This window comes from Calypte anna, chromosome 2 (assembly GCF_003957555.1).
Source record: "Calypte anna isolate BGI_N300 chromosome 2, bCalAnn1_v1.p, whole genome shotgun sequence".
Taxonomy (NCBI): domain Eukaryota; kingdom Metazoa; phylum Chordata; class Aves; order Apodiformes; family Trochilidae; genus Calypte; species Calypte anna.
The window spans coordinates 31381683-31393412 of NC_044245.1; the positions used below are offsets into that span (position 1 = coordinate 31381683).

General features: G+C 39.0%; 1 protein-coding gene across 1 annotated transcript in view; it reads left to right on the forward strand.

Moving 5' to 3' along the window:
- The window catches only part of ABCB5 (ATP binding cassette subfamily B member 5), a 35397-nt gene extending 23876 nt beyond the window's left edge, over window positions 1-11521 (forward strand). The window contains exons 21-29 of the mRNA XM_030445228.1: window positions 712-795; window positions 2749-2952; window positions 3819-3919; window positions 5293-5433; window positions 5917-6073; window positions 7771-7968; window positions 8877-9083; window positions 10066-10212; window positions 10731-11521. Of these exons, the coding sequence (XP_030301088.1) occupies window positions 712-795; window positions 2749-2952; window positions 3819-3919; window positions 5293-5433; window positions 5917-6073; window positions 7771-7968; window positions 8877-9083; window positions 10066-10212; window positions 10731-10928 (1437 nt within the window). The 3' untranslated portion in view covers window positions 10929-11521. The remainder of the gene's footprint in view (window positions 1-711; window positions 796-2748; window positions 2953-3818; window positions 3920-5292; window positions 5434-5916; window positions 6074-7770; window positions 7969-8876; window positions 9084-10065; window positions 10213-10730) is intronic.
- Window positions 11522-11730: the final 209 nt, after the last annotated feature.

Sequence of the window (11730 nt, forward strand, 5' to 3'; positions counted from 1 at the left end):
ATAACATAAACATATAAACATATAAATTATTCATAAGAAGAATAAACCTATTTATAATAAACCTTCCCAGTAAATCTATATGAATTCATGTTACTTGCTTAGGAGTTTTGAGGTGTAACTTGGCACCCCGCAGATCCACTGGGGACAAGAGATTCTATGTTCATAGAAACATCTGAAAGGAGAGGCAAAATTTATGGTTAAAAAATAAAAAACCTACGATCGTTTTTGGGGACAAAAGGGCTTCATTTCATTTCTATATTACAAATATAGATGAGCAATTGCTCTTCTATGGTTAATGGAATAAGTAACTTGTAGGAAGAGAACAGTCAAATACTTCAGTAATAAGGAGGGGCTGCTTAAAAGGGGTTTATAATAAAAGTTTCTAAATATGCACATTCAGAAGAACATCATATCTAGTAACACCTTGATTATGAATAATTAGTTTTTCATAACAGAATTATATTTTTAAGCTTTTTCTTTTGGCTTCTTTTTAGCTTGTTTTTTTTGTTTTTGTTTTGGTTTTGGTTTTGCAGGCCACAGAGAAAGAATAATGCAGTTTGCTATTATAACTTGCACTTTCATTTCCCCCTATGCTGCCTGAGCTGGAAATATTTGTTCATTTTATGATAATTTGTTCATTTTTAAATAAATCTGAAATAAGATAATGTGTAATTTTTTGAAGCAAACATCAGCATGTGTCTTCCCTTGCAGGAGATTGGATGGTATGATGATCAGAAAAATGCTGTTGGCGTTCTGCTAACTCGACTTGCCACAGATGCTTCCCAAGTAAAAGGGGTATGTCAATTCTTTTTTCTGTGCTTTAAAAATACTTTTCTAATTGGCAAGGGGCAGTGAGATTATTTCAGAACACAAGGCAGTAAATCTGCCCCAAAGAATGGAAGATTCATTATACAGCAGGCTTTTTACACCTTGGAAATGTCTTCCCAGCCACTAACTTGAGAACTATGAAAAATTTAGCAGATGTTCAGGTACCTTTCACTTCATTCCCTGAAAGTCTCTAAGCTAAGTATATAGTAACTGCAGACCATTTCACCATGCAAAATCCAGTCTTTGTGTGCTGTGGACTAGAAACAATGGACCCCAGGTTCTTAAACCCTGTGATGGGTACCATGAAGTTGCATATGCAGATGAATTAAACTCTTACTGACCTTAATGAAGAGAATTCTTCTTCCCACCCCCACTAAACATTTTCACATACAAGTGAGACAACAGTAAGAAATGGCCTGACATTAATGAAAAACATTAGGGAGGGCAATGGCCAAGGGAAGGAATGACTCAAGGTGCTGGTATGGGAGAGGTGGCTGCTGCACACTGTCAGAAGAATATGGCAAATTCTGCACAATTCCACCTACTACTCACCTCATCAGGAATCCCTGTTGATCTGCCAGGTTTTTTTCTGTTTCTTTCCTTCTTCCTGAGAGGAAAAAAGAAAAAAAAAAATCACTGCAAGACTTCTAGGAGAATAGTTTTTTTATTTGTTTTAAGATATCTTTGTGTCCTTCAAATCTGCACAACAAAAACCCTTAAACCCTCCTTATGTTTTTCAGTCTCAGTAGACTTGTTTCTCTCTCCTGTCCTTTCTCCTTCTGGACTAGTAGTGAGGGAAGAGTCTTCGACAAAACTTAATTTTCATTTTTTAAAGTTCCAGTTCATTTCAGTAACATTGAACTACATCATCCTGTCAGAGTGATAGAAAGAAGGGGTGCACAGGGTCCCCTAACTACAAAAGCCAGCTAAAGGGCTTGAGTTGCTCTCCAGTGTTTGTGTTCTCTGGAGCTCTACAGAGTGTCAGTGAGTACTGTGCCTCATGCTGCACTGGATGAAGTTTCCAAATCCAGCTTTATGTGCAGCCCCTAGAACATATGGCAACAATTCACCTTGGCATTGGTTTAATTATTACTATTTTAAATTTTATTGAACAAGAAAAGTCTTTTCAGGGCAGAAAAAATTTTGGCAAAGGAGGGAATAATTTTACTTACCACCCAAGAACTTTTGTTTTTTCCATCAAGCCAAATTTTGGAAGATAAACTTTCCACAGGGCTGTTTTCAGACTTTTTTTTTTTTTTTTTCCTGGAGATCAGAGCCCACCCAGATGCTGGATGCTAATCACCTCATTTTAAAAGTTCTTGATGAAAGGGTTACAAAGGCTGGGAAAAGACATGAGTTCTTCAGTATGAGTTCATCTTTCCCACTCATTTTCTGTGTTGAGATAAAGCATTTCTGCTGGGTGGCCAAATCTATATTTTTTTCTTTATTTATTTTTTTCAAAGAACCCAACCTCAGGTGCAGCAGTGTGAGAACCAGAGGATGAGTAGTTTCCACCACTGTTAGTGGGACAGGTCAATGAAGGGTTGTTCTTGGGACAAAGCCCCTATTGCCTGATACTGGGTACCTACCAACCTTCCCTACTGTGACAGTGGCCTCAGTCATCTGTGTCTCAGGTAGTGTGAGAGGTCCTAGATATTTCATTAAGCAATGATCATGACCAGCTGTGCAGACTGCTTGAACCTCACTTGATGGCCCAAATGCTGGCAGGGGCAAGGGATGCTTAGAAACATTTACATAAGGAGCTGTGTAACGTCCATGTGTGAGATCACTCATGGTTTCATTTTCCAGCTCAACTGCTGACAGTAACTATATAGTCTTTTTAAGTGGTGGTGTAAGTAACAAAACAAAAATCTAACGACCTAATATTTGGGGGGTTCTCTTGTGGGTCTTCTTTTTAAGGCAACTGGACGCCGCCTTGGACTGATGACCATGTCTGTCTTTACCCTTCTGACTGCCATCATTATTGCTTTTGTGTATGGCTGGCAGTTAACTTTGCTTATCCTGGCCTGCATTCCTTTTGTTGTTGTTACAAATGCTGCGAGAGTTAGCTCTGTGTCTGGTCATGCTGCAAAAGATCAAAAAGCTTTGGAAGAGGCTGGAAGAGTAAGTTCTCCAATTTGAACTACAGCGTTACGGTCTGGGATCGCCTTTAAGGACATTGTAGCTGTATTACAGCTGACTTAATTATCTAAGATACATTAAGGGGGGAGGAAACAGGACAGGGCGGAGTGGGGGATAAAGGAAATGTTTCTAAATCCCCAAGAAAAGCAAAATGTAGATAAAGCAAAACATCTGCAAATTAGTCTATAAAAATGGATTTGAAAGCCTCCACTGGGGATTTGTGGGCAGGTACAGCTGTAATAGTAGCAGCCCCCACCCTGATGTGCCTTGTGCCTTGGGTGAGTGACGCAGCTCTGGGCTTTGCCCAGAAGCTTTGCAGAGCTTAGCCCCCAGGCCCTGACATTGCCCCTTTTTTTATTCCATCCTAAAATGTGAACCACTAATGTGCCCAGCAGTTTCAGGGCTCTGCCCTCATTCACCTGATAGCACTGTTCCAGGAGACAGAAATAGTCCATGCAAAAAGTGTAAGCTGCATCCAGGTGACCGGGGTTTGTTCCCGTTTTATCAAATAGGGTTTAATTCATTGGGCTTGCAACCAATGGTTAGGGCAGGGGCTGCTGATGCTCCCTGCAGGCTGGCCCAAGGTTCTGAACTCAAATATGTTGTTGGCTTCAGCCTTCTGCTCCTCTTGTGACTATGCAGTCACAATCACTTGTGACTGTGCAAAGTCACAAATGATCTTATTGCTCTGGGCTTTCTTTCACCTGGTAATAAATCTCCATCTCCTCTCTTAAGCAAGCACTTTTTAATCTATAATAACAAATCCCAAAGAAAAGATTGAGTGTTGAGGAAATACATTGTTTCTGGCAGTTGTAAGGCATTATCTCTTGCTCTATCTCCAAATTCAGATTTCCACAGAATCAGTTGAAAACATAAGAACTGTAGCTTCACTGACCCGGGAAGAAGCATTTTATGAAAGATACATTACAAGTTTGAATGATCCATATAGGTGAGATTTTTTTTTCTTTAGTAACTCCTTCCTTATATATTTTAGTCTTACAGGTTTATTGTAAACACATTTCTTGCAAGCTATCCAATACACAAAACAGTGGAAAGATTATGAATAGCTATTCACCTAGTTTTGAAATGTGTTCACTCATCACATTTTAATATACACTCTTAAATGCTGAGTGAAAAGAGATTTGCAGGATTTCCTTTTTCATTGCCCAAAGACTTTATAAACTTCACTCTCTGCATATGCATTGCAGAATATTGTATTTTCCTCTGTATGCCTAGAGTATAGGAGATATATTCATTCCATTTCAGTGCACTGCGTTGATACTAGTTAACTCAGGAACTGACAGTTACTTCCCATACCACACCATTTATAATACAAATCAGTTTTATTTCCCTTATATGAATTTGAAACCTTGAAATGAACTTTACATATGTTTCCTTTGTTTGACCTGCTACAATTTCACTGACTTGTCTCTGTTGAAACGCATTCAAATCATCAGGGATGCCAGCTTTTTCTAGGTCCATTTTATATAAACAAGATAACCCCAAAATCTAGTTGTTGGGTTTTTTTCTTTCCTCCTTGAAGACAGCTAATGTAAAAGAAGATAAATGATGCATTGTATAATCTGTTCTCAACCAAAACAGTGTTGAAATCCAGTTTCTGGTGAACTGGTAATACCCCAGATATGGGCAGAATGCTATTGTGAGCTGTCAAAAGTCTCTGATTTACAGCTCAGACTAGAAAGGAGATTTCCATTTCTTCAGTTATCATCCTTAACCATGGAAAGCAGAGTCCTCCAGGCTCTGATTTAGCATGCATTCAATTACAGTTGTACAAAATGAAACTTCTGCAGAAGAAGGATTGAGAAATAAATGCTCAGTGCGAATCCCTGTGGGAATACCCAGAAATATGTCCCTGCTCTGAATGGGGATGAGAGGTCCCTGCTCAGATGGGAAGACCTGGCAGAAGCCTGCAGGCAGCTCTTCTTAGCCTGGGCTAGAGCCTGCATGTTTTATTAATAAAATGGGTCATATGTGGTAGTTATTAAATTTTATTTTTTTTTTTAAAGTGCTCTAGAGACCTGCCCTGCTGTAAAAAAGCAAAGGATGCAAGACAGTGTAAGTGAGGATGAAAGATCTCATTGCTTTCTGTCCTCAGGGAAGTTCCATGTCACGATACAAAATACTTTTGCCATCTGGCAGGGGCTGTTTGTGAGTGTACACGTGTTCTAGGCTGATTTGTTGTGGTTTGGGGTGTAAATTGTGTTGTTTGAAAGCTTTAGCTGAGAAATCTGGCCATCCCATGGCCAATGTCAGCTATTCCCATTTCACAAGTTATTTATGGAAATTTTCTTCCTTTATCAGAGATTCCCTGGCAAAAGCCCCTTTCTATGGATTTACTTACGGAGTGGCTCAGTGTGCAAACTACTTTATTAATGCAGCAGTCTTCAGATTTGGGGCCTGGCTCATTGCCCATTGTCTGAGCAACTTTGAAAACGTATTTATGTGAGTCTCCTTTATAAAATATAAATTAATTATACACAGGATAGTTATTTCAATGCATGCACCTCTATTTCATCTAATTACAGAGGGAATGGGACGTAGAGATTCAGGAATTCAGTCTGGTTGGGAGTGTGGCTTGGGCAGAAGAGCTGCTTTGGGGAAAAGTGTGTGTTGGGACTGTGAAGCAGCAAAGCTGAGCCATGCTCAGCACAGCTCCTTTGGAAAAGTCTGAGCTGTTTGACATTTGAGATTCCTTCTAGGCAGAGGGTGTTGCATAGAGAGGATGATGCAATGCTGCTGCTCATCTATAGAGTACTTACAAGAATAAACAAAACTTCCTAATACTAAATGGCATTATGGAGCTTTAGAAATGTCTTTGTTCACAAATGCTCAAAAACTCTACTTTGAGGGTTTATTTTACACATGAAGAAAACAATGCATTGTTTTGCCTGAAATTAATGGGGCTTTGTCTCTTGGTTTTTTTAGAGTCTTCTCTTCCATCATATTTGCAGCTATGAATGTTGGTCAGTCTGCTTCCCTGGCACCAGATTATGGCAAAGCTAGAATGTCAGCTCAAAGAATCTTCAAACTTTTGGACAGAAACCCTCTGATTGACAGTTATAGTGAAGAAGGTGAAAAATTGGTAAGTGATTTTTTCCAGAAAAACTTGAAACAAACCAAATTGCTAAGATTTTTGTTGTCTGAAAGCTGTATTTATAGTTTGTTTTTTTAGAATGTCACAATGTGCAGACATTATACAAGATAATGGTATTTCTTTGATATTTTTAATCAACCATGTTATTTCTGGGTTTCAGTCACAAGTGGATGCCTTTAAAAATGTAGTTTTGCTCTGAATGAGCAAAAAAACCCTAAAAAAATCTTCATTCTACTGAACTATATATTAATCTTATCTACTGAACCATATCTTAAATTATTTCAGAAAAACACTAACATCATCAGTTCCACTAACAGTTTCATTGCCTTTGTAAGGGTTTACAGAAGAAATAAAACACAAGGTGCATTTTTCTACTACTTAGGTAGATGAAACTAATTCCTTCAAAGGCAGAGCAGTTTTGCCATAATGCATCCTCTTAAAACTGGACATTCTCACAAGTAGAAATGTTCTCTTGTGAAGCCAAAACTAACTTAATCTCATTCTACATTTGAAGCAAGGGGGAACAACAAAAACCAACCAAACAAACAAACAAACAAAAAAAAGATGAAAAAAAAACCCAAAAGAAACCCCAAGCTAACAAAAACACAAGACACTCAAGAAATCCAGAAAACTCACCTCTAAATCAAAACTGTCATTAACAAAACTGACATCAGCACTTGTCAAATTTCTCCATGAAATGCGTTTGGCTTATGGGATGACATTACAGGATGGCATAAGCACATCAATCTCAGTTTAAAATCATGTTCTGGTATAGGTTTTGCATGGTGGCCTCTACCCAGGAAGCCATAATCCATTTTCTCTAGCTTTAAACTCATGCACAGGATTTTCAGCCTTAAAAGTTATGAGCACACTTGTGTACCTTCTTGAATCAGTGCCCTCCAATTCGGACATTGAGAGATATGGCAGAAGGTCCCTGCTAAACTAAAACTTAAAAGAACATACTTCCAGTATAGGCTGAATCTGAATACCAGTGATTCCTGCGATGTCAACAAAGCTTTCAGCCCATTCAATTACATCATCAGCTGCCTTGAGAGCACTGTGCTACGAGTGCTGCTAGGATGTACATATTCCTACCCCAAAAGATAGGAGAGGCAATAGTCTTCATGTGTGCCCCCTTTCTTCCACTTATTCTTCGACATCAGCCTGGCTAGAATGGTTAATTTGACAACTCTTGCTGCTCTTTAAAGCCCATCTTGTCCTACACATCTGTATATTACCTACCAAAGAATTAGCTCTCTCGTCTTTATAGCTGATCTTGACCTGGTGTTGTATTTCTTCCAGTTGTGCTGCCTGCAAGGTGAGATCAAGAAAGCAAGTGCTCTAGATTATATCAAGTTAGATCAACTATCAAAAAATAAAAATATTAATGTTTTTTTATTTGTCTAAAGGTATTCTTTTCAAAGCTGAAGTGAAAAATGGATACAACAGATGAAGAAAACTCTCCAAAAGAATCTAATGACTTACATCTGCATATCATCCCATAAATAACGGCACCATACTTGATCCAATATGCAACTGAAAAAAACTACAACAGTAGTTTCAAAAACACCCTCTCAAACTTTTTTGCAAGCTCTTGTTTAAGTAACTAAGGCTTACAAAAATACTATTTTAAGTGAGGATAAGAAATGCTAATGTGACCACGTTCACTCTCTATTACTTTTCAGAGCAATTTTGAAGGCAACATTGAATTCAGAAACATTAATTTTGTCTATCCAACGAGGCCAGAAGTTCAGGTTTTGCAAGGACTCAACGTGAAGGTGAACAAAGGACAGACTCTGGCATTAGTAGGAAGCAGCGGCTGTGGCAAAAGCACATCCATTCAGCTCTTGGAGAGATTTTATGACCCTGTGGAAGGACAAGTGGTAAAAATAGATTTGTGTGGCTCTTAATAACAAATATACAGAACTCTTTATCTTTCAAGGTTTCGGAGGCTATAAATGATCCTGGCAATATCTCTGAATATTGCCTTTTTGAGCAGTGTGAGTTACTGAGGTTGTGGCTCCAGTGGAGCTGTAGACAACCTTGAGGCCCCTCTTCCTGACTGCCCCTGTGCATCAGCCACATATTCCTGCACTGGCACCTGTGTGGGTACAATGTGCTGGGTCAGGGTGCAGATCTTGCCATGGGAGAGAATGACAGTGTTAGGCTGTGTTGCCTCCCCAAAGCTGCTCACAGCCTGGTCACACAGGGGCATCATGATCATCTCGCTTGCTTTTTCAGTATTTAAGTCATCTCATTAATATGAATTCACACATTAGAGACACAGGTACAAGCTTCAGGTAATGCAAATGTAATCCCACATAGATGCTACTGTGCCACCACTGAAGGGCTGCACGGGCTTTTTGACACAGCCCCTGGTAATATGTATAGCAAGTCCAGAAAACCTTCCTTGAAGGTTTAAAGATTGAGTTAAAGGCTTACAGCTGAAAATATTTATTGTGTTCTTAGGGACAGGCTTTCCTATGAGGTTTCTGGTGCTTCTTGTGGTGAGCAGAGCTGGAAGTACTGCAGGAACAGCCTGTGATTTGCCCTCTGTGTTTTTGTCTGCTGAGAACTGGAAGTCAAAACACATGTTAAAAACTAATGAAAGAAAATGTTTCATTTATACTGCTGGTTCTTTTCCATTTTGGATGCAAATTTTACTTGATTTCAACTGGGAATCTACCACGTAACAGGCTTCCTATTACACACTGTAGACAGGAAACACAAATTGTATCAGTGAATGAGCTCTGTAGTCAACTTGGCATCATTTTTCTGTTCCTTTTTCTAGTTAGCAGACGGATGGGATACCAGATCTTTGAATTTACAATGGCTGAGGTCCAGGCTGGGCCTTGTGTCACAGGAACCCATTTTATTTGACTGCAGCATTGCTGAAAATATTCAATATGGAGACAACAGTAGGGTGGTTAGTCAGGAAGAAATTGAAGCAGCAGCTAAAGCAGCAAATATTCACACCTTCATTGAGAAACTACCACAGGTAAGAGAGGGTGATCTTCTTTTCACAGGGAGATTAGATTTTTGCAGTGAAGTGAAGATATCTAGGTAATGTTCACGTACGTCAGTCAAATTAAAAACAAATATTTTTGTTTCCCTCGATGGGAAAAAATACAGAATATGTTTTAAAATGTTGTGCTTCAAGCTTAGAATTTCTGTTAGTTTGTTCAAAAAAAGTCAGTGTTTCAATTAATATAGTGGCAAACAAAGCAGAATATAAGGGGAAAAGTAAGATAACACTATGTTTAACAGACCCTCTTAATTTTTTTTATTTATTTTTCCTTTGACCTCTGAAACTTCTCAAGTTACTCCAAGACAGATGATTTTTTTTAACTTCTAAAATAATTCTGTAAAATGAAATGCTTTATTTCTAATTGTATGGGCCACGCACAGGGAATGTTTCCAAACAAATATGAAGGACCAATAAATCAAAAGTAAATAACTCAGCATTGTTCATGCCTGCCAAGAATTTGGTTCTAAGGAGGAAAAATTCTTTGATAGATTGTTTTTGACTGTAGTTTTCTGTAACTTGATAATGATACAACACTGAAAAGGTTTTATCTTCATTAGTATTAATGACATTTGGCATGCTTTATTCACAAGTAATGCAAGATGAAGTCCTTCATTTATATATTAGTAAACATTAAATCTCTAGTTACTCTTACAATCATAAACTCGTGGCCAGATGTCTGTGGACACCTTACTACTATATCACTGGTAGTATCATTCAAGACTGATTCCAAGCTTTGGGGAAGTGAATTTTCAGACTGTATATAAATATGTGTGGCTGTATGTATAACTGTTTATACTAGGGGTGTTTATAAAACCTTACTTTGTTCAAGCCACTTGCACTACTCTTTTCTTTCAAGCTGGAAATACCTGTTTTCATAGCCATGTATAAAATTTCTAATCTTTCTTTTCCAAGTGTATTCACAATCCTTCTTTTTTTAATTTTTAACATTCAGAAATATAATACCCCAGTGGGTGAGAAAGGAGCACAACTTTCTGGAGGTCAAAAGCAAAGAATAGCAATTGCCCGTGCTCTAGTTCGTAATCCTACCGTTCTGCTTCTGGATGAAGCCACCTCTGCTCTTGACACAGAAAGTGAAAAGGTGAGTAATATTTATTACATGAAATACGTACACTGCTAGTTGCTTTCTGTAGAATAAAAGTCATGCAAACGTGTTGCAAATGCTCAGCTGTGAAACAGAAGGGCAGGTATATCACAGTCGTTTTTCCAGCTAAAAGTTTTAATTGAATGACACTTATAAACTCTGTGTATCTACCAAATAGACAAGTGGAAAAACCTAAAACTTGAAGTTGAAAACATTATGGGGAGCTGATACTCTGCATTTGACTTTCTATGGATGTATTTGATGGTAAATACTGAATTTGTGTTCTGACCCAAACCGAATGCCCAAGAACCCACTTCTCAGTGTCTCTGATGCTCATTTGATCAGTCTCACTATCTCAGTGACTAAACCCTGTCGAGTAAGGACCTTGTGTATGCACTGACAGACGTGTCTGGGGGAGATAGATTCAGGTGATAACGTAAAAGTTCAAATATGGTTCCTATTACAAGTGAAGGGTTCCCAGGTGCTAACAGCATTTTCACTACATCTGCGTGCAGATTGTCCAGAAAGCCTTGGATAACGCCCGGCAAGGCCGAACCTGCATCGTCATTGCCCACCGCCTCAGCACCGTGAGGACCGCAGACATCATTGCAGTGATCCAGAATGGCAGGGTAGTTGAGCAGGGAACCCACAACCAGCTACTGGCAAAGCAAGGATATTACTATGCCCTCGTAAATGCACAAGTCTCTCATTAGTAATGTTTTCCAATTTTTTTTTTCTTAATTTTTTTTTCTGAGAAGACACGAAAAGGTAACAGAGAATTCATGGCTGCATCTGTGCTGATGGAGCAGAAAGCATGGTGCAGCCTGGTTGCTGTACCTGGTATAGCCCTCTCCCCACACATCCATGGGGGTGAGCAGTGTGTGCCCCAGAGTGGGTCATGGAAGGTGCACAGGGGAGTCCCAGGGACTGAATCTTCTGGGCAGTTGTGAGGATTGAGTGATGTGGAGGGAGCCAGACCTGGAGTAGTCTCATTCACACACAGCTTAGGTGGGTCACTCACTGCTCTCACTGTCCCCCCAAACCTTGGCCCATGCCAGGTGCTATAACCTAAGGAAATACCAGCCTGACACTGGTTAAGTAGCATGGATAAGCAGTGAGTTGATGCTGGTGCTTGCCCTTAGGTTTCTTCACCAGCCATGCAGCTATGGAGCCTCTTTAATTAAAAGATGGCTGTCAAGTCTTACTGACTGCTGAGAATCCAAATAAAAGCATTTATATTAAGTTTAGAGAGGGACCAAATATGTGGGTTTGTTGGGTTTTTCTCCACTTTATGCCACATTTCTAATATTACTGTACTTTACACATTTCTTGGAGATTCAATATTCTATTTCAAACAATAATTGGAATAGCTACAAGCTTTCCATATGGAGATAAACTGACATAAAAGAGATCATTGATTTGTTTAGTATCTTTTCAATTCCTGACCTAACAGCTTATTTTCTCTCTGCATCCATCAGGGTAGTTTCAAAAGTTTTGCTGGGGAGCTAGCATGGC